This window comes from Manduca sexta, chromosome 13, assembly GCF_014839805.1.
Source record: "Manduca sexta isolate Smith_Timp_Sample1 chromosome 13, JHU_Msex_v1.0, whole genome shotgun sequence".
Lineage (NCBI taxonomy): Eukaryota > Metazoa > Arthropoda > Insecta > Lepidoptera > Sphingidae > Manduca > Manduca sexta.
This window is the reverse complement of record NC_051127.1, coordinates 10,928,565-10,952,276: the sequence shown is the minus strand read 5'-3', so window position 1 is coordinate 10,952,276 and position 23,712 is coordinate 10,928,565. Positions and strand designations below refer to the sequence as shown.

Below are 23,712 nucleotides of genomic sequence, written 5' to 3'. Positions count from 1 at the left end.
ATCAAATCAAATCAAATCAAAGTATTTATTTGTAAGCATAGGTACTTAGTTTACAGGTGTTATAGTAACATATAATTTGTTCACTATGCTTTGCTGTTGTGTCAGCGTACAAATATATAAGTTTTATGTTGTCTATGACATCACATAAAGTTATTTGGTTTTATTACTTGACTAAACTAAACTACATAAAATAATAATTAAAAACAATAAACAAAATTAAATTATTTTCTTAAGTAATAAATAACAATATTGAGATCATTCACAGGTCAGTATCATTTAAATACTCTATAACAGAATAATAACATTTATTTTTAAGTAAATTGAAAAGTCTTGTTTTAAATTGTACTATATTAAGCGATTTTATTGAATTTGGTATTTTGTTAAAAATTTTAGGGGCCAAACAGAATAAGCTTTCATGCTTTAATTTGGTGTTCGAAGGAACAATGCACAGTTTTTGATTATTGCGTAATGTACGGTGGGATACTTCATAGTTTTTAAAAATAAGTATGTATTACTTTTGACAAATACCGCCACTTCAAAAATATACAGACATGGTAATGTCAATAATTGTAATGACATGAAGTGTGGTTTACAACTTTCTGATGCTTTAATCTTGACTATAGCTCGAATACAGCGCTTTTGTGCCTTAAAGACCCTGTCCCTGGCTACGGAGTTCCCCAGAAAATAATGCCATAGCGCAACGTCGACGCCACGAACCCGTGGTACGCTACTATGACGGCCTTCATATCGACTACTTTAGCCAATCTGTACATGGCGTAAGAATATTGACTTACCTTTTTGCAAACATTGTCAACGTGAGTTTGCCATGACATATCCCTGTCTAAATGAAGGCCCAAGAATTTGGTTGAAGTTGTTTCTACAACAATATTACCCTTATAATTAACAACATGACCAGGTGACTTTATTCGTTGGGAAAAGAACATAACTTTAGTTTTTTCTATGTTAATTAAAAGATTGTTAACTAAAAGCCATTCGATAATTTCATTAAGTGCATTATTTATGTCGTTTTCGAAGGCACAAGGATTATTACAATTAATTAAAACCGTACTATCGTCTGCGAAAAACACCATCTGATGACTTATGTGCCTGGGGAGGTCATTTATATACAATAGAAATAGTAAAGGACCTAATACGCTTCCTTGTGGAACACCGAATTTAATTTTGCGGCCTTTAGATCTAAATTTAATTTCCTTGGCTGATTTAAGAGAAATATGTGTTATTTCGGTATACTGAATTCGGTCACTCAAATAAGATTTTATTAATTGTGAAATATTACCTCTGATTCCATAAGCTTCTAGTTTTTTTATAAGTGTGTTATGGTCAACAAAGTCAAATGCTTTTTGCATATCCATAAATATAGCACAAATAGGTTTTCTTTGGTCCATATTATGTAATATAGGAGATAGGAGATCGAAAATTGCCATATTTATCGATTTATCCTTCCGGAAACCTTTTTGTTCATTAGCTAATATCTGGTTAATTTCAATGAATTTATAAAGAGCATGATATATAAATTTTTCAAACACTTTTGATATAATTGGTATTAAAGCTAACGGTCTATAGTTTTTCATTGCTTCTTTAGAATCTTTCTTATACATAGGTTTTACAATAACTGGTTTTAATTTATCTGGATATATTCCGTTTAATATGCTTAAATTGATTATATGACTGAGAGGTGGAGCTACTATCGGAGAAACATGTTTCAACACTTTTGTACATATGTCGTCATAACCTACACTGTTTTTATTTTTTAAGGATTTAATAATACTGTGCACATCTTCAGGAAGGGATGGTCGCATAAACATTGAATTTTTATTTATGAATGGCATTTTAGATTTATAAAAGGGATTTCTTTGGTTATTTTTTGTACTTCCATTAGTTTGCTCAATATAAAAAGTCATTAAAGGCATTTGCTATATTATATGGATTACTAATTACTATATTATCTTTTATAATTCTTGTTATGGGCTCTTTTGGATTATCATATTTTGATTTATTTATAATATGCCAAGTGGCTTTTGATTTGTTGTTTGCATTATTAATATATATCTTATTTTGTGAGCGTTGTGTTAAATTAATAATAAGTCGTAGTTTTTTGGAGTATGTTTTAAGATCATGTTTATTTTTTACGCTAGGATTTTTTCTACACTTCCATAGTAATGATCTTTTTACTTTTGAACAAATTTTTATTCCTCTAGAAACCCATTTTGTCTAAGAATCTAGTGAATAATCTATACGGAAAGCATAGGTCATAAAGGCATTTAAAGCTATCTAAGAATTTATCATACGCTATGTTGGGATCATTACATAATATTATATCTGAAAATGTTAAGTTTTGTAAGCAGTTTTTAAATTTCTCCATATTTTCTAAACAATAGTCGCGTCTTTTAATTTGCCATTTTTTGAGTAAACATGTTTTTGTTACTGGACATTTTAATATCTGTGCAGTATGGTCTGACAATCCTAATTCAATAACTTCGCTTTTACAGTTTTTTATATTATGTGCAAAATTGTCAATGCATGTATTACTGGGTATTCTTGTTGGTTCTCTAATTTGTAATGTTAAATTATAGCCAGAAAGAACATTTTCGAAGTCTATAGACTGGTTAGACTTTGTTAACATGTTAATATTAAAATCTCCACAAAGTATAACATGGTTTTTATTTGTTGAGATTATTTTCCTTAATATAGAATCAAGTTTATCATAAAATATATGTATATCAGAACCTGGAATCCTGTATAAGCAGATTATTATGATGTTATGTTCAATTAATTCAATACCACAGCATTCGACATGATACATCGCAGATAAAGTATTAATATATTTTAAAGTCTTAAAACTATGACCATATTTTATTAATATACATGAACCTCCTCTTCTCGAATCTCTGGAATAGTTCGCTGCGAGCCTGAAGTTGGGTATTTTTAAGCAATCTTTATCTTCGTCCGTCATAAAATGCTCCGTAATACAAATCACGTCCAGTTCTTTTCCTTTTGCTTTAAATTGTTCTATTTCTATGGCTAAATTATCAGATTTATTTATAAGACCAGCAATATTTTGATGTAAAACATAAATATTATTATAAAAGAAAAAACTTATTATGGAACAAGTTGTTATCGGGTGCAATTGTTGGGTCGTTTTGTTGTTGCATGTTCTTGAGAATATTATTTCTTTCAAATTTAATGTCTTTTATTAATTTAGCTGCAGTTATAATAATATTACTTATACCACGGTAATTAAGTTTTCCTGAATTAAAAGAGAACATTTCGTAAGTAAGGCTTTTGTTCGTATCAAAGTAATAGGCATACTGATGAGTTTGAATGTCTAGATGTAACATATTGTTAAATATTTCAACTCTGCTGTTATAAAGTCCGGCACCACATATATATGTAGGTAGACATATAATAATATTAGTGTATGTAATATTCTGAAAACTTGATCTGATAGTGTACTAGTTCTATATAGTTTCCGGTTGTTTTAAAATCCGTTTCTCCGATCTGGAAGATGCAATAATCATTCATGGTATAATTTCTTAATTTGGATTCAATTCCATAAAGTGCTTCTTTAATTCCTCCATGAGTGGTAATGTAATTACAAAAGTCATAGGATTCACCAAATTCTTGCTGTATTAAGTTCAAAACTTTCTGTTGGTTTTTATTCGGTACTAATTATACATAAGTTCGGTTTATTTTTTAAGTCTTGTATGTTTTTTTCTTCGTTTTCAATAATTAAAGACTCTCTTTTTTCTTCTGGGTCGTTTGAATGTTTTCTGTACTTCTTCTTTGGTATAACTAGATTTTTTTGTTTGTCTTTTTCATTTATTATTTTGTTGCTTATTTTATTTTGTGCAGAATTATTATTTTCCAATCCAGCTGCATCAGTAATTTGTTTTATCTTATTTTTCAGTACTATGTTCTCACTTGAGAGTCGGTCTACCTTATCCTGTACGATTTGAAGTGTATCGGAGATATTCTCTATATGTTTTCCCAAAGTAATCTTTTCAGTTGTGAGAGTGTCTACTTTATGTTGTACTGTTTGTAACTGTTGAGTTAATTGTAACAGTTGAATCTTCAAAGTATCTATTAAATCACCATTATTATCCACAGAAATATTAGGAAAACTATTAAAGGAGTCATCTAATTCCTCGTTACATACTGAATTTTGAATGTTCTTTATTTTTGAACGTATGGTCACATTATTAAGTGAATTTGGAGAAGGCATGCTGTTATCCGTTGCAGAAGTGTTGTCAATATTTTCTGTCACTTTTCTACATTCTGGACACTTCCAAGTATTCATATGTTCAGTGTTTCTTATTAGGTTGAATCTTTTGTACGACATATTTACGCAGTCTATATCGTATTTACATTTACATGTGCAACATGCCATAAATTCTCTGGTTCGAATTATATTATTACATCTCGAACATAAATTGACATCCATTTTATTCATAAATTGACATCCATTTTATTCTTTATATTACAAAAGAATGGTGAAACTTTTTAGGGGCCTGCAAATAACATAAATATTTGGGAAGTTGGAAGAACGAAGACTTACTTGAAAAATATATCTCCAAGGGGTAAAACATAGGCGTATTTATACTATTCTCTATATACATTATTGTTATCTTTGTATATTTGTCTATCTAAACCTGTGAAGTGTGCTGTGAATTAACATGAACCAAAAAATAATGCATATAGGTTGGGAAACGAGTAATAATAAAACTATATTGAAAATTTATTGAAAACAATACTCTAATACGTACTATTTATGTATATCGAACATAGTAACTATTCCTGTTGGAATAATAATTCTATAATAAATTCGAAAAACAAACGATAAAACGTCGACTTCGGTAACGAGACCTCACTATTTATGTAAAACCATAGATTCATAGAGTGTTTTATATATTATAATTCTCTTTGAGTGTTTTGCTATGAGTGTTCTGTCATCTGTGCCAGAATCTGTGCCTCGAAGAAAAGTAGATACCTACCAATACCTACTTTGTGAATTGTGTGTTGAAAAGTGAAAATGGTTGTCATGTTTTAAATATTTCTGAAAATTGTTCTTCAATGATATATAACTTTGATTTATACGTACAGACTTGTTTGAATACGAAACCCTGTTCTTAAAACCGATCAAAGGGTAAGTTTTATCATAGAAACGAAAGATTTTACCGCGCAATCTTTAAGGTTTGTTGTCATTATTTAGTACTTATTAAAATGAAATGCGCAAGTTATATCTTAAGATAATTAGTTTCCTGCGGCATACAAACTATATGTCTATATTAATGTAGCTACTCTAAAGCCATTATGAAAAATTCCAAAATAGCATGATAACTTTGAATGTAATCAATACTACTAATAGAGAATTATTGTTTTATAAGCATAAAAGATTTGCAAGTTCCAACTATGTTTTGTACTCATTGATTATAATCTGAATAACATATATGAGGTTATAATGTATATGAATAGTAGGAGATAAATTGCAATGAAATACAACATCCAAACTATTATTTACAGAATCAGTCACCATTGAGCTTACTGCATATTGGTACTCAAAATGGTAAGTATTCAAGGAATTCCTAATTTTGGAGTTTAACTGTTGTCTTACTAACATACTTATGGCTGTCATCCTCTTGTATCACAAATAAAAGATTATAATTCTTGCTATTATCAATATTTTATTCCATCTAAATCATGAATTCTTATTAAGTGGTCAAACAGAAAGGAGTATCCTACATATTTAAATAGTATTTAAAAAAAATCTTAGGATTTTCATGCTTATAATCTCTACCTACAACGAGATATTGTTTTTATTATGTTTTAGCAAGGTGATGATCCTCCCTACCTACCAGTGGGAACTGATGTGAGTGCCAAATACAAAGGTGCATTCTGTGAGGCTAAGATAAAGAAGGTTGTAAGAAACATAAAATGTAAGGTAAGGAAAATAAATTAAGTAAGAATTAAAATATTTTTTATGAAAGTTATTATTTATTTATTGCACTTCATACATATTATCATGTAAAGGTGGATTTAATGCCATAAGCATTCTCTACCAGTCAACCTGAGGTGGTGCAGAGATTAAAACATTGTAGGTGCATGTCAATACATTAAAGATAGTATGTATGAAAATAAAAATATAAACATACATAACTTATATACATGAACAAAGTTTTACAAAATTTATTTCTTGGAAGCAATGTTTGTGCCCAGTTTGAAAGAAAAATATAATACTTATATGTTCCCTAAGTTAAGTCTAGATAGGATTGTGCGTAGATGTTTCCCTGCCCTATCAACCTGGCATGGGAAGCTCTTTACAAGAAAAGGAATAAAGTGATAATATCATCATAAGGAATCAATAAATGAAATAAGAAATAATTATTTTTAATACTAAGACTACTTATATTCACAAAAAGATTTGTACACATTAATTAATAAGGAAAAAAATCTATTGCTTTAGTTACATGTATTTCTAGAAATTAATATACCTACTAAAGTAATTACTAAATTGTAATAACAGGTGACATTGAAAGCCGGTGGTGGGTCCACCACAGTGAATGATGATGTCATAAAAGGCACACTGCGTGTTGGTAGCACAGTAGAAGTAAAGCAAGATCCGAAGAAGGATGCCATGGAAGCTATCATCACCAAGATACAAGACTGCAGCCAATATACTGTTGGTAAGTAAAAAAAACAAACATTTTTTTTTAGTAATGTTTTTAATGTTTCCCATTTATCTTCCAGTCATTGTTTTGAGATAGGTGGCATCAATTTACATATGAACATTCAATTTTATGAACATAGTTCTTTATCTATAAGAATGTTGTGTACCCAATATTTGGCACCATGCAAAACTTTTTATGTTATCCATTCTTTGATCTTACTGTAAATATTCATCATACTTTGCTCTTCTTCAACGCTTTAGATAGATGGATAATATGTCATCTAGGTTGTTCCATATACTTTCCTCCAGCCTAAACTTCAATAGTGAATGAATTAATTGTAACTCAGAATATGGACTAAAATATAACCAATTACAATCTAAACACCTGACTTAAAATTTATTCAGGCTGTCAGCAACTATATCCACACAATTTAGACATTAAAATAAATACTGTGGATTAAGGCAGCTTTAAAAAATAATTACACAACTAGAGTTAATAGAACAGTTTATGTGACTATTGCAGGGGCCTTATTCTCTATCCCGCACGTTATTTGAACAATGTGTAACAAGCACGTAACACAACGCATCCTGTTAGGACTATAGAAATTTGGCTTACAGAATACCATTCCACGCACATTTCTCGAAGATAACATGACACGGCCGCGTTACGCGTTTACACTATCATACAGAATAAGGGCCCAGTATGGATTTTTATTTTGAGTATAATTAGAAACTAGGTAGTTGTGCTTTCCATTTTTTTTATCTCATATTTATGCCTGTTCTGTGTTTTTACAGTGTTTGATGATGGCGACATAACAACATTACGTCGTTCAGCACTGTGTCTAAAAAGTGGTCGACATTTCAATGAAAGTGAAACGTTAGATCAATTGCCACTTACGCATCCAGAACACTTCTCTACACCTGTAATAGCTGGCCGGAGAGGAAGGCGTGGAAGAGCTCAGTAAGTTACTAGTATTTTAAAATACTATAACAATATTTACAGAAACAATATTTGATAAAAACTTTAAAAGATTAATTTGATTCTTACATTAATGATATACTACATTAAGTAAAACTTATTGGCTCTCTGAGATTATAAGACCAGAAATTCTCTGTATTCTTAATCCATTATTTTGGGCTTGTAAAGTATAAAATCTAATACATAAAATTTTTATGTATTCCACAATTGTATTACATTTAAAATAATATATAATTTTCGATACAGATCTGACGAGAGTGAGGGTGAAGGTCCGACGCGGCGCGTGAAGGCGGACAGTACGGAGCGCGAACCGCACGTGGGGCGCGTGGTGTTGGTGGAGGCAGCCAGCGGCGCCGAACGACGCCGCCCTCACCAGCCCGCTTTCCCTGCGCTCGTCGTGGCACCCACCGCACAGATCAAGGTCAAAGAGGACTACCTTGTGCGTTCTTTCAAGGATGGAAGATAGTGAGTAAAACTTATTACTTGTGTTCAGTAAATGTGTGTTGTATAGAATGTTATTAAGTGATTGAAGGTGCTTATCCTGTAAACATATTAAATATATACAGGAGATTGGTTGGCATTCTTAAACATCATATCAAAACACAATGTTTTTATAGACAAAACATTGAGTATTTCGTAAAAAATATCACCCTGGATAAATGAATATTTTGTTAATTATGTTATAGCTACACAGTGCCCAAGAAGGAGGCGCGCGAGTTCCGCAAAGGCAGTGCGCCGCTGGAGTGGGCGGGCGTGGAGGCGGCGCTGCAGTACCTCAACCAGCAGGTGCTGCCGCCGCACTGGGACCGCGACGCGCTCTTCAACGAGCCTAGGAACACCTCCGATGACGTAATACACTTTATCACCTTAGCACAGATTGTTACAGCACCAAATCTTATTATTTAATATACATATTATAGCACTTGTGGAGACAGAAATTCAATTTAATTAAGTTGGCTGCTTATGTTTAATACTTATTAATTATTGAATACGATCAATGGACAGTATTAAAAAATCACCCAAGCAATATTCAGTCAGTCAGGTATTGTTAGCAGTAATTATCAAATTAGAAGCTCAATAGTGAAACGCAATATTTGTTTTTGTATTTTTTAGAGTTCAGACGACGAACCGCGAGAGGAGAAAGATCATTTTGTAGCGCAGCTTTACAAGTTCATGGACGACCGTGGAACGCCGCTCAATCGCAACCCCACGATCGCCAACAAAGATATTGATTTATACAGATTGTTCAGAGTAAGTTTACTACAATTATTGTTATTGTATACCCTGACCATCATACAAATAAACATAATAAAAAATTTAATTTTCGCTTTGTTTAGTAATTCAGGACCCATAGAAAAACACCCAAGTCATGGATTAAAAATGTTGCCTCCTAAGTCTTAAATATTTGCTTATTTATATAGCGTATGAACTTGTCAGATTCATAATTTACACCACCCTTCCTCGGTTCCTTCTTTCATCCTCGAAATTGTGATTCAACTTTCATGACATTATTGGAATTCATTGACTTGTATTTATGTATGTAAATATAACCTGTTAAAAGTGCGCTATCTTGTTACAGGTGGTCCATAAACTTGGTGGATACAATAGAGTAACAAATCAAAATCAGTGGAAGACTATTGCTGATAAAATGGGATTCCATTCAGTTACAACAAATATAACCAATTTATGCAAGCAAGCATACAAAAAGTGAGCTCGAATTTCTAATTAGATACTATTTTTCTCTATAATTACATAAACAAAATTATTTGATACATCATTATTTTATTCATTATGATAAGTTTTTTTATCAATACCTTTGTTTCTTGGTAGTGTTATAAACGAATTTCAGCTTATAATAAATACTTTTTGCATATTAATTGGATGAAGTAATATTGATTGTATGGGTGGTCTGCACGTTGTTGAGTGTTGTGTGTGCGCAGGTTCCTGCACAGCTTCGAGGACTTCTACCGCAAGCTGGGCGTGACGCTCGTGGCGCACCCGCGCGGCGCGCGCACGCCGCCCGCCGGCCGCTCGCTCATCCGCGACCGCGACCGGCACCCGCCCGCCTCCGCCGCCGCCTCCTCCTCCGCCTCCGCCTGCACTACACCCACTGGCATACCCAACCAGCTGGTATTTATAAACAATATCACTATAATCTTTGCAAGATTGTGACAAGGCAATTCGATCCAATAAACTTTAAACCCTGTGTAATACGTGTTTTCACATAATATACTACATAATACATATGTTTAAAAAAAACCTTTTATCTAACGATAAAAAAGCGGCGATAGCCTAATTGGGTGTGGAACGGACTGCCAAGACGAATGTCCGCAGGTTCAAATCCCAAGGGCACACACCTCTGACTTTTCTAAAATCATGTGTGTATTCTTTGTGAATTTATCGTTAGCTTTAACGGTGAAGGAAAACATCGTGAGGAAACCTGCACATCTGAGAAGTTCTCTATAGGAATTTCGAAGGTGTGTGAAGTCTACCAATCCGCACTAGGCCAGCGTGGTGGACTAAGGCCTAATCCCTCTCAGTAGTAGAGGAGGCCCGTGCTCAGCAGTGGGCAAGTATATAATACAGGGCTGATATTATTATAACGATTTCAAACATTCCAAATATCTAATAAACTTTCAAGATTATTGGGGTCGGAAAGATTAACAACAAACACAAACAAACAATGAATTAAATAGAAAAAAAATTACACTTGTTACAGAGAAGTAAAGATAAAGATTCTGACAAGAGCGAGACAGATAAAAGCGATAGAAGTGAAAAAGACGACAAAATTGAGAAGAGTGAAAAGATAAAAGAAAAACCAAGAGCCAGCGACGGAGAGGACAGCGCCGACAACCAACCCCTGATCGCAGCTACACCAAAGTCAGGAATACATATTTTAATCACTTCCTCTTATGTGTAAAAAAAATAAAATAATTTATAAGCACTTACATTATGACTAAATGAAAAATAGTATTCTTGTTCTATTTACTGACATAAACCCCTTTTCATGAATTTGTTTCTAAAACAATTCTAACACACTCTACATTATTTGTTTATGTATGTTTATAGCATTAATTTTTTTGTAAAATTGTTAATACAGATTAGAGAAAGAAAAAGAGAAAGAAAAGGAAAAGGAGAAGGAGAAAGAAAAAGATAAAGACAAGGATAAGGACAAGGAAAAAGATAAGGACAAGGAAAAAGAAAAGGATAAGGACAAGGAAAAAGAAAAAGATAAGGACAAAGACAAAGAGAAAGAAAAGGAGAAGGAAAAAGATAGAGAGAAAGAAAGGGAAAAATCATCGTCGAACACAACCAACGAAGAGAAAACTGCCGTCAAACCGCGCTCACAATCAAAAGGACGTATCATACTATCCACTAGGACTGAATCGCACGACAAGAGGACTCCCAAAAGGCGTCCTTTGTCCTCGAAAAGTAAGTTGGTACAATCATATAACCAAACTATATAATAAAATATTAGATAAACGAGGTTTGTTTTGACATTCAAAATACACAGTAAGAAACGTTGGCTCAAATTGTCTTACCCATTAACATTTTTTTTATTTTCTCTTATGTACAGGCCCACCATTGTTTTAATTTTTCATTCAGATAACATTTCACATGACTTTTATATACTATTGATAGTCGTAACTCAGCTCTATGGGACCCTTTTCAAATTAAAATATATCCTCGGAGTTGTATTATTATATAGCCATATATGCCAGTACACTCTGTGTTCAATCAGGTGAAAGTGCTAGTGCGAGCACCTCGCGCGCGTCTCGGCGGCCGCACGTGTCCACCGACAGCGATAGCTCGGGCAGAGCTTCGAGGTAACCGTATTGTCATAATATTATCCCCAGAAGGGTAACTCTACCTAAATTTACAAATTAAGAAAATAATTTGAAACAAGACGACGACTGAAATTTGATTGCATTGGTTTTCTACGTATTTGCCAAACGTCTAGACACTTGCATTTCAATTTGCCTATGCTCGCATTGACCTCACCAACCTGACCAACAAGTATAGCCGGCATTACCTAGGGGAGTTTCACTCGGGTGCCGCTCGTAAGAAACTAGAAGCTTGAGTCTAAAGAATAGAAAAAGTATATCATAATTTTTGGGTGAAGGACGCATATCAACATTGTATTTATTTTAACGTGACATAATAATAATGAAGATAATATGTTTTATTCAAAATATTTTTGAATAAGAATTATGTATTTTATGATTATTTGACATAGATGTGGCCCAACGAAAAAGATGCAATGCCGCCGCAGTCAGAGCGCTAATTCAGCGAGCAGCGGCAACACTATCGCGTCAAACAGCAGCAAACGACCGCGGAAGCGGAAAAACACCGAGTTAGTATCAATGCGGTATTCATAGTTCGTTTTGTAAGGCTAAATAATGCTTTTATTTACCATCGTCGTTTATCTTATATATAGTTATATTTTCAGACCATCATCAACTGAAACTGCGCACACGAGAATATCAAATGTGAAAGCGCAAGTTGGTGATAAGCTCAAAGTTTATTATGGACCCACACAGTCAGAATCAAAGGTAAGATAAAACGCGTAGTTATAATTTAACTATTTTATGTGGTGGCAGTCATTCTGGCCCTCTCTCGAGCAAATGGCCTCGTGCATTCGTCCCATACATTTACGGCACAGGAATTACGGGAAGGTGTAAACATATAAGAATATTTGATTTAAAATCAAGTTGTGATCCTTATGAAAATTATAACTTCCAAAAATATTTACTAAAATATTTATCTAATAGTGTTGGTTGCTCATTGATAAAAAAAAAATAAAAATGCTTTATTCATCACGTAGGCGAACATGGTTGCACTTAGGATTAGTCAAGGTACATGAGAACATTTAATTATTACTTAATTAGATTAGCTTATATAAATAAAGACAATTTATATTGAAAATAAAATAAATGAAAAATATACTTAGTAAACAAAGAAGCCAGCTCGGGCTGGCAGGGAAGAAGAAATAAAATGATGTATATATTTATTTTTGAATAAGCAATAAGGGAGAAACGCGTCGCGATTCTCACCGGTAAGGACAATAAAAGCCCTAACCTAGGTAACCTACCAGCCTTTCACTAACTACCTAAGCAATGACTACCCGAAGAAGAAAGGCAGAAAGAAACTCCAGGCTTATGAAGTGTCCTTTAGGAGGAGACGCACAGAATCAACAATTTTAATGGCATTTTCATTATAAAATTAATGAAACTAATTTCCATGTTATAACGAATTATGAAATACTTGGTTATTTTTCTAAATAATATATCATGAATACAACCATTTAAAAATACTGTTAGCATAGTTTTGCTGGGGGTACCGACATAAAATATACTTGTATTCAATAAAACGTCATTCAAAGTGATTACTATAAATGAGTATACATTTTTCGCTTACTATGATTAATAGGCCACTTTTAATAACTACCAGGAATTGTTAATACAGAATAATTTATGAGATGAATGTAGCTAGTCAAATTTATGATATTTGAATATGTTTCAGCTGTGTATGCTACATTTCATTTTGAACATACTCAATTAGGTTTCTTCATAAAAAACGTAAAATAAAATATAATTGGTTTAAACAGGTAACTTATGAAGCAAAAGTGATAGAGATATCTTCAGAGGGCATGCTCCGAGTGCACTACACCGGCTGGAACACGCGCTACGACGAGTGGATCAAACCGCAACGCATCGCGCTCAATGTCACTCAGCACGAAGCACGCAACAAGAAGGTAGGCACACAAGTAAACGTTAGTGTGTAATGTTCCAAAACCAGCTGTGTAATGTGTATATCGAAGTTTAAACTAGAAAGCTTAATTGTGGCGGCTGGTGAGAGGTAATCATCGCTCGTCAGTCGGCGTCCTATCTGAATGCCAATTCTCTTAACAACAGATCTAGTGGATTGATGTTTCCATACCTATATACGAAAAGAAAAGTCTTATAACAAGCAAAGTCTAGTTTCCAGACAATTTTTATGATCACAATAAGGTTAAAGATTTGTGTAATGTAATTCCATTCGTTTATTTATTTTTTAGAGTACAAGCATCAGTAGGCGTGTTCGTGCAAAAAGAACAGAAGGTATTAGAGATAATATTATTATTATTTATTTATTTCTTAATATCCTTAATATTTTCTATGCATTTTTATTATATTTGTTACAGAATCGTCTGCATTGTCCGATTCTGATAGTGATTCTGACAGTGAAGTAGGTGTTAAAAGACCGCCTAAACAATCAGATGACAAGAGTGGTTCGAAAAGTGAGTAATTTTTATGTTTACGCGAATGTTAGACTTTAAAATTAAACTATTTTTTCGGACCCAGTGACCACGAAAGCTCGGGATAAAACGTTCGAAACGTCGAGATAAAACTAAAATATTAAAACCGCAATAAAATCCGGAAAATGGTTTACTTTTAATGAGATTTTTTTTTCTTTTATTGACTATTTGCTTATTGCAATAATTTAGCCTGCTGTGTTGTTTTTATTAACAGCTCCATCAAGATCAAAAGACGCAAAGTCGAGTGACAGCAGCAGTTCCAACAAGCCGCGCAAAAGACCTGCAAGAACCATCTCCACTCCAACAAACGCCTCGCCGGCTAAAAAGCCGCGTCCCAATGTGTCTTCTCACCAGGGTCGCGACTACGATCTTAACGAGATAAGATCGGAATTGAAAGGTCTCCATACAGTGAAGCAGGAACCAGAAGAAACAGCAGTTAAACAAGAAACAGTAGAAAAGGAAACTACTGCGCCGGCCGCGGCTCCTCCGCCCGAGCCACCACAACCAGAAAAGCAACCCGAAGATGTTTATGAATTCAAAGAACCCGAGCCATTTGAACTGGAACTTCATGATGAAAAGAAAAAACGCACACATCGCATTTTTGATGATATTTCCCCTAGTAAATATACATCAACTCTATCTAAGTCTCTAAGTGAGGAAATTTCGGAGGATTCTATAAGACCACGTCCATCATCATTGCGATCGCCATCTTTATCGCCTTTTAGAGATTTTGGAACAACAAGGGATACTGGAAGGCAAAGTCCTGAGGAAGATTCTAAAGACTGTCTCTTCTCTCTGGATGACGATTCTTTCCCAGGCGATGGAAGTTCGGGTCCTACGTTCGAAGGTTTTACACCGGCTAAGAATCAAGAAACTTACTCGAAAAAGAGTAAAGTATCTAAACTAAGGGAATTAATCGACGAATCACCAGGCAGTCCCGCTGATGATGAACAATCATCTGACGATGAACAAGATATGTTGATAAAGGAAGAGGAAGAAGACAGAGAAGTAAGCCCCGCTGTGTTACCACCAGTCGAGGCAAATAAAACACCTGAACAAATTCCAAAGGAGGAAATTCCAATTCCAGAATCCATACAGGTAATTGAAGAAGTCAAAGAAGAAGTGCCTGAAATTGAAGAACCTATAGAAATATCCATTCCAGAAACATCTACTACTCCTCCGCCACGGAAAGACATTGCGATTATCGTCACTGCAATTCCTCCCTTTGTGTCATCTACTGTAACTATTACGGCACCTGAAGAAGAACCTAATAAGATTGAGGTAACAGAACCGCCACCTGCCCCTCCTGTAATAGTTGTTGCACCACCCCCAGAAACCGTTAAAGAAAACATTCTAACTATAACCATTGACAAAAAATTAGATCCAGAACCAGTGACATCTAAGTTAGAGCCTCCATCTAGTCCACTAATCGATACTGAAGAGGATAAATCCGAACCAGACAGTCCAGCCAGGATAGATGTGTTGCCTGAACCGCCACCCGCATTCTTGTTACAATCCGAAGGACCAAAGATAGCAGAGAAGCTTCTGAAAGCAATCAGCAGCGCCAAGAGACTATCTATGTCACCGCCACCCATGGATGACAGGCCGGAAACGCCGAAAGCTGATCAGCTCAAACTGAATAAACCGGATATAAAAATTTCCTCATTATCGCCAGAACCTAGGTCGATTCCGTTAAAAACTGAACCTATAAAGCAATTAGTTAAGATTGAACCGAAAAAAGTTAGGACGCCTGAAATAGGAGAGTCTATATTTGGAGAGCCTTCTAATTTAACTGACGCGAAACGTGATTCTGCAGACATTAAAAAAGTTAAACCAAAGGAAGCAACCCCACCCCGATTACAGAGTCCATTAAATATCATTGAACGTCGTAGGAGTGTGGCGGAACTTACACTGCCTGTTCCTGGAAAAAATAATAAAGTACTTAGCGATACGATACAGAAACTATCAAGTCAGATAAATCAGGCGGCTGCTGCAGTCACAGCCATACAGTTACCGCCATTCCCGCCTGAGGATAGGAGCGAATCAAGCGATTCTGACGACTCCAACAGAAGGTAAACTTTTTGCTTTGTGTCATATAGATTACAATTATCTCACGATGACAGGAGACGATCCTATTTGCCATATCGGGCACAAATACCAAACTAGCTGAAACTGAGTAGTAAAACCCAATATAACTTTGCCCGACCCGGGATCGAATCTTAGACCTCAGCACAAGAGTCCTACTGTAATATACGCTACCGAGGTAGTCTAAAACAATGTCACTTCTAGAATCTACACTGTATATTTCTTTCTAAATCCGTGAATGCAGATCTTAATGTCTTCAAAAATTATGGACAGTCTCCTAAGATGTTTATCAGTGGCGAAGGGTCCATGTAACCCGATTCCTGTCGGCTTCATTTTCGTAATTTATATAAAAAAATATAATTATCATTAGAACAATTTCCAGACCGCATTTATACATATTATTACCTACATTATTACGTTGTGTTGGGTTCCCTTTCCGAAATGTCACCCTTCGTCGCTGATGTTTATTGCAACTACAGTAGTTAAGGTAGCTGCCTAAACAGACCCGTCTCAAAAACACACCCATGTAAAATGATAGTAGCTGTCGTCAAGCAATTCATAACAATTCACAACCATTTCGTAGCTTCGATCATTCAATCTAGTATTTTTTGTGATGTAGGAGATCTGAAGAAAGATTTTTAACTACATTTTTACTTTTCAGAATATTGAAGTATTAAGTCTACAGCAATCTAATTAGAATAATATTTTGGATATTGTTAACGTATTACTGTATTAAAAAAACGTTTATGTCAGGTTAATAATAGACAAGCTATCGACGGAAGACTGGGGCAGCGGAGGCAATTCGGAGCCTAGCCGCACGCTGACGGTCCCGAGCGTGTGTCACGGTCCGGGCGGCGCCGTGAGTGCTGCGAGCGCCGTCGCGTCCGCCAGCGTGCGCGCGCTGCACGCGGGCAAGTCGCCCGGCGAGTGGAGCGCGGGCGAGTCGCTGCTCATGCTCGAGGACGCCTGCAAGAACGAACGGAAACACAGTATGCCCTACTTAACCTACATTAACTGTTTTGTGTCACAACAACGAACAAAAATATCCTTTATGACCAGAGTTACTTATCACCTCTGTCTTATTCCCCTGGAATGCGATTCTTCGGCACGAACCACCATCGTTATCTAAATACATACAGCTATATTGTATTGTCTACAGGTGCAAGTGTGGTGGTGGCAGGCAGCGGGCGCGTAGTAGCAGGCGCCAGTGCGGCCAACGCGGCAAGTGCTGTAACTGCGTGTGAGGAGGACAGTAATATCTCGCTACTGCTATGCGAGGAGACCATTCCCGGCTCGCCCGCGCCGGACGCAGAGCCCGCGCCGCCGCGTCAACGCCTGCACATGCCCTTCGCCTCCGCGCCGCCACACCATCACATGCATTCTAAAGGTATAACCAACCACAAACGTACATTTGAACCGAACGGAACAGTTTAAAAACTTCATAACGCTTCTACATTATAACTTCAACCAAAATATACTTTCTTCTGTATCTAAAATAAAGTCAAGCCTTTGAAGATTATTTTACTAAAGAAAAAGTTGACGATAAGGGCACAAGAGTTTTAAGGAGAGTTTTGTGGCTCGGCTGTATGTGATACATGCCCACGTACCTTTTGTGATATTTTTAATTGCTTTATACTTTTGAGTTTAGTTTGTACTAATTATAAACTAAGGAAAAAATCAGAGTGAATTTTATTTTTATTAGATATATCATGAAGTTTATAAAGGAGAATGAAATTTATAACCCAGAATGAAATAAAATCAGACAAACGATCTCGCAAACTATATCGCACTATCAACATGCATAAAAAGTGTGTTGCGTCAATCCCTCTTTGGAGCGGGATGATCACAGAAAAGTTATGCAATACTCAATTGACGTTGTACGTTTGTAGACTGAACGAAACTCGAAAAAACTTTTATAATTTATGTACAGATGAGCGGCGCGGCGAGGGCCCATCCCGGCCAAACAACGCGGGCGCGGCGGCCGCGGCCGTGGCGCCGCCCGATCCCGACGCGGAGCCCGCGCCCGCGCCCGGCCCGGGCTGGGGCCGCCGCCACGCGCTCATCGACAACACGCCGCCCACCACGCCCGACAGCAGTCTCGACATGTCTCCCAGGTATGCATCATGTCATAACGAAATTCTATTTATATAAAAACAAGAGATCAATGAGAACAGCTACTAAATACACAAACTTTGGAAGTTCTTAAGTGTGAATTGTACTCACGAATTTGAATTGAAAAAAATTGCATACCGGAACAAATGATTACTTTTCCATTCAAACAGTTCGTCTTCAGTAAAAACATTTTCCATGTTCTAGATATTCGATAATTTGGTTAATAATTACAATTCAATAGGGAAAGGCGGATATCCGAACGTGACAGTCCATCTGACCGCAAGGATGACGAAGATGAGGTGCGAGCGAACGACGCAGCTCTAGACTTGGATAAGTCGCATGGTACGTATCTATACTATTATATAAAGCTGAAGAGTTTGTTTGTTTGTTTGTTTGTTTGTATGAACGCGCTAATCTCAGGAACTACCGGTCCAAACTGAAAAATTCTTTTTGCGTTGGATAGCCCTATGCTCGTGGAGTGCTATAGGGTATATATCATCACGCTATACCCAATAGGAGCGGAGCAGTAATGCCTGATCTCAGGAACTACCGGTCCGAACTGAAAAATTCTTTTTGCGTTGGATAGCCCTTTGTTCGTGGAGTGCTATAGGCTATATATCATCACGCTATACCTAATAGGAGCGGAGCAGTAATGGCTAATCTCAGGAACTACCGGTCCAAACTGAAAAATTCTTTTGCGTTGGATAGCCTTTTGTTCGTGGAGTGCTATAGGCTATATATCATCACGCTATACCCAATAGGAGCAGAGCAGTAATGGCTAATCTCAGGAACTACCGGTTCGAACTAAAAAATTCATTTTGTATTGGATAGCCCTTTGTTCGTGAAGTGCTATAGGCTATATATCATCACGCTATGACTAATAGGAGCAGAGCAGTAATGGCTAATCTCAGAAACTAGGAGTTTGAACTGAATAATTCTTTTGTGTTGGACAGCCCTTTGTTCCTGGAATGCTATAGGCTATATATATCGTCACGCTATGACCAATAGGAGCGGAGCAGTAATGAAACATGATGCAAAAACGGGGACAATTTATTAGTTTTGAGAGCTTCTGTTGCGTGCGCTGCGTAAACGGTTAAAGTTATGCAACAATAATGTATGACGGGATTGTTCCTCTTAAAAAGTTCTACAAAAATATATCATAAAACAAAGTCCCCACTGCATCGGTCTTCCCGAACGTGTTAAACTCAAAAACTACCCAACGTATTAGGATAAAATTTGGTATGGAGACAGTTTGAGACCCTGGGAAGACCATAGGCTCCCGGGAAAATATATAGCGTGACTTTTATAACGGAAAACTTTAGCCCGAAAAACTTTATAACGCGGGCGGAGCCGCGGGCAAAAGCTAGTACAATAATAAACAGCTAAGAATTTTCCCAACAATCCGCAGTCTAAAATGTTAATATATTGAATTGACAACATTTCAAAATGTAAACATGCCTAAAACAAAAATACCGTTTCTTAATTTTTCCACTCTGAGTTCGATTATGAATTTTTAATATTTTTTTAATACTTAATTTCGAAGAAAAAAATTAAAAACCGAAAAATGCTTGATGACGTCACATATACGGTTGAATGAAATAGTTCCTCGGTCCACCTTACTATTTATTTTAAAAAATTCTTTATTACATTGAAAATAGCTATTTAGAATCTTTTATCTAGTGGTAGCAATGTTTAAACAGTAGTATTTTTATGCGCATTCGCGGTTACAGCTGAAGTGTGTGCAACAGTTCCATACTGAAACAGGTCCTCGAACAAGTACACATAGCATTGTTTTGATAATGTTCTAATGAGTTTGATAGACATAACATAATTTGTATGTTTGGTTGTGGCTCAGGCGGGCGGTCGCGCAAGGCGTCGGAGAGCTCGCTGGCGGGCACGGCGGGCGGCGCAGGCGCGGCGGGCGGCACTGGCGCGGGACGCGGCCGCGCGCGCCGCCCGCGCCGCGACACCGACGAACACGCGCATGCGCTGCACCACACGCCGCTCAAGTACAACTTCTACGTCGACCTCGGTACCACTCAACTTACTAATATCTTAAATGCGAAAAATAGTCAAAATGTTTGGATGTTTGTTAGAAGTAAAACTAGAAAGAAATGAACGGATTTGGCACACGATAACAATTTGTACTAAATTAACACATAGACGACTATGTCCTGGGATTTTCTTATCGGTTTTTTAAATAGATTATTGGCGTTCTACAGGTTGTGCTATACATTGCTAGAGTTTTAAGGACTTTTGTAGTGGTGAAGGCTTTTCAAGCGGACGAAGTTTCGAAAAACTCCTAGTTATAGGTATTTTATCAACGAAGACATCACACCAACTTTTGAGCGGGGGTGTCGCGGGGTAAGGGAACTGATCCAAGCCTCGCTCAACGTTATCCAGCGTAGCGGGCGTGTGCACTCTTGCTGGTCACGTTCACTGTATGCTATAGAAAAAGTAGTGAGGCGCGTCTTCGCGGATGGAATGAATGATCTATATACTATAATTTGACTGCATATGCCCTAAGACCAAGTTCAAACTAAATATGATATTCTCACTTAGACCAGGTACAGGATCATTTTGACTTTCCGTTAATAATTGAAACCACATAGTCGTCTATCTATGCTAATATTGTGCCCAAATCATTAAAGAATAACGAATATTTTCACAATAAATCCTGGATTTAGTATTTTCCTGGTTTTACATACTGACCGCACTATATCGATATCTACAGGGATATATCTCTTGGGCGATATTGTTCTTGAATGAATGTGAATATTCATTTTGTTAGATCCGTCGTGGGATTGCCAAACGCGTATCAACGTGCTGACGTCACGGCTCGCGGACTTGCGTAAAGTTTATCTCTCAGTGAAGGCTGAACTCGCTGCGATTGACCGCCGCCGGAAGAAGCTTCGCCGTAAAGAGAGAGAGGGTATGTGAATTTTTCATTTATCAGTGGCTGTCTGCTTAGTCCAGACATGTTCAAAAATGTACACACACCGCAGAGGTTCAAAAACTTTTTTTTCTCATAAACCTCTTTAAAAATTTTGCTGGATCTGGTGGACCTTTTTTTAGATTTCGCACAGAAAGTGCATTACAACTACCGCCCAGCCATCTAGGGGGTTTTTGTTAGGGTCACTGTACAGTCTCAACTGCACATGTTTGCTGACGCGGCGTGACGTACAATACAACGCACGCGAAAATATCAATATATAATATTTTGACCAATAATTAAAACTTAGTGCAGCTACAACCGCGGACTTGAACATATAACTATAGAAGAGAGGAATTGCCAACTTTAACTTTATAACGTAATAATATAAATAAACAGTACTATTCCGTCTTCGGTGATTTTACTCTACGCACTCCAACAACATCTAACGACATTCAAGTGTACAAACTGTACAGTCACCATGCCTCTTTCGACTCCTATCAATATTATGGGCCTACATTGATAGGTGAAGTCAAGAAAACATTTTATTACTTTACTATCAAACCAGATAAATTTTCGTGGACCTCCATTTTCTCAGGTCTCTCGTGGACTCCTAGGGGTCTACCTGGACTACTTTGAGAATCAATGATATACCATATTGGCGGTGTTCTCCGTATTAAACTAATGCTAGGTTTAGACTAGCAATAAAACTTGCAAAGGTTACCGTTTGTGTATATGCATCTGGGAATTCTCGTTCAATTTAAAAATATAACGATTAAATTCTTTCAATTAATGTCAGGGCTAATAAATGTCTCCAAGTTCTTAGAAATAATTATTAATCATGTATTTGACAAAATGTTTTTATTTTCTTACAGCTGTCAAAGCAGCGAAGGCGGCATGTTCATGATGAAAAATGATCTAAACAAGCCTCATAAGGTTGTTCTAAAGGACAACCCACTATCCTATGTTTATTCGTTTTAGAATGAACATAATAGCATAAGTTTAGTACTAGCTGTGTTACGCAAAGTACACTGTTTGACTGCACTTGGTATTGCAGACAAATAAAATTTTACGAAGGTTTATTAGAGTGGCTATAATATAGTGTTATATTATTCCACAAGTAATTTTCTGATATTTATAAACTGTTTTAAAGAAAAGAATATATCGTTTAGTAGATTGTATTTTAAGCTTATGTATGAATAGATATATAATCATAATACGCGTAAAAAGTATTTTGTAATGCGTTTCTCTTTATCACTGTATGAAAGATCAGATCAAATATAAATGATGTTAATAGCAAACCATACATTTAGATCCGTAGTGTTATAAGACTGATGGATCATATATAATATATTGTGAATAATATATTTGTTCGCCAAAATATTTGATTGTTTGTTCTGACGCATAATGACCAATATTGAAATTTCGGATCGTGATGTTTATGCGAAATGACCCAATCATATTTTTATATGGTCTTTACCAGTGACTAAAATACCGTATGTGCAAAATAAATTGTTTACCCACTCTTACGTGGTCGTTCATGACATTATCATTTAGAAAATATTTCTGTAGAAAACAGTTGATTTTCAACATAGTCTTACACTGAACGGTCGATACATATTATTTGTTTCGCAAAATCTTTAGCGCATGACTTATCTGCTTTCAGCTATTGTAACTTCCGAAACCTGCTCAACCCATAGATTAAAATGTACCAAAGCGTCAAATCTCATGAGTTTGTTGCCGAGGCCTGTGCTTTATTCTTTAGGACGCCGGTGTCGCAAACTTCGTTTTATTGCCTAGCCACAACCTTGGTACACCGACTTAGACTTCACTATCGAATCTTAATAACCATGGTTATTCCAATATTAAATCTTTTTATATTTCTTTCTTTTTTGTTGCTCTTTGACACGCATGAACATCGGTGTCGACTTATGAGTCCCTCTGTGTTCAATCTGAACAGAGTTCAGTGTTTCGTCGTTTAGTTTATAATTAACCAGCTCAAGCTACCATCTGCATGAGGCTTTCCTAGCATTCCACAATTTGTTATTTTATTGGCACAAGAAACAACAAAACAACTTTCACATTTATAATAGTGTAGGACTTAAATGAAATTTATGGCTTTTCGTATTTATGAAATCAATGAAATAACGTACGTAATACGCAATGCATCTTATTCATATAAATAACACCTTGGACACGGTTACTTAATAACACGCTAACATTGCTTGAACAATTATTGGTGATATCCAATAAAGACTTCCAAATACAGACTAATATTTTATTATTACAAAAGCATATTTTATGAAACGGACTTTGCCACTGAAAAACGTCAAGAAGGTAAAAAAAAAACTTGCTATATTTTAAACATCTAGGTAAGTGCAATGTATTATGTAATTTAAATGGTAACTATGCATCAGAATAAGTTTGATTACCATACTGTAAAGTTGAATAACTAATAAACATGTAAAATTATTATATGCAACATTATTTCATGGTTCCACTAATGTTATTACCTATATAAATTCCACGGTCAAAAGTATTTGTCTCATTTAGCAAACATGTTATCTATATACGTATATGATACGACGAAAAGTCACATGACATGTAGTGAAAATAATTAA

General features: G+C 35.9%; 1 protein-coding gene and 1 long non-coding RNA gene across 6 annotated transcripts; one reads left to right on the top strand and one right to left on the bottom strand.

The window, feature by feature from the left end:
- Positions 1-77: 77 nt before the first annotated feature.
- On the top strand, positions 78-23,563 carry LOC115443448 (AT-rich interactive domain-containing protein 4B). 5 transcript variants are annotated; one of them, XM_037438351.1, is made up of 26 exons: positions 78-265; positions 5,542-5,584; positions 5,849-5,959; positions 6,542-6,701; positions 7,481-7,646; positions 7,911-8,129; positions 8,351-8,513; positions 8,778-8,915; positions 9,244-9,371; positions 9,605-9,794; positions 10,384-10,544; positions 10,765-11,096; positions 11,407-11,491; positions 11,902-12,018; positions 12,103-12,217; positions 13,273-13,419; positions 13,723-13,765; positions 13,849-13,944; positions 14,177-16,034; positions 16,801-17,036; positions 17,207-17,434; positions 17,978-18,161; positions 18,401-18,501; positions 20,015-20,191; positions 20,951-21,091; positions 21,967-23,563. In XM_037438351.1, exons 2-26 carry the CDS (start codon positions 5,582-5,584, stop codon positions 21,996-21,998), a joined length of 5,331 nt encoding a protein of 1,776 aa, XP_037294248.1. In that variant the 5' UTR covers positions 78-265; positions 5,542-5,581; the 3' UTR covers positions 21,999-23,563. The 5 variants fall into 5 exon arrangements, with proteins under 5 accessions (XP_037294248.1, XP_037294246.1, XP_030024711.2 ...); XM_037438349.1 differs by lacking the exon at positions 78-265 and adding an exon at positions 4,517-4,598; XM_030168851.2 differs by lacking the exon at positions 78-265 and adding an exon at positions 4,953-5,164 and having other exon boundaries at positions 12,115-12,217.
- On the bottom strand, positions 4,194-4,883 carry LOC119189242. Its single transcript, XR_005112306.1, has 2 exons — positions 4,785-4,883; positions 4,194-4,529 (listed from the first exon to the last, which is right to left on the bottom strand). It is a non-coding gene; the product is annotated as an uncharacterized LOC119189242 (long non-coding RNA).
- Positions 23,564-23,712: the final 149 nt, after the last annotated feature.

Excerpts from the sequence above, each read along its gene's own strand:
- LOC115443448 (XM_037438351.1), top strand. Across the intron at positions 11,492-11,901 it reads AGCTCGGGCAGAGCTTCGAG|ATGTGGCCCAACGAAAAAGA; the intron begins GTAACCGTATTG and ends TATTTGACATAG. Across the intron at positions 12,218-13,272 it reads CCACACAGTCAGAATCAAAG|GTAACTTATGAAGCAAAAGT; the intron begins GTAAGATAAAAC and ends TGGTTTAAACAG.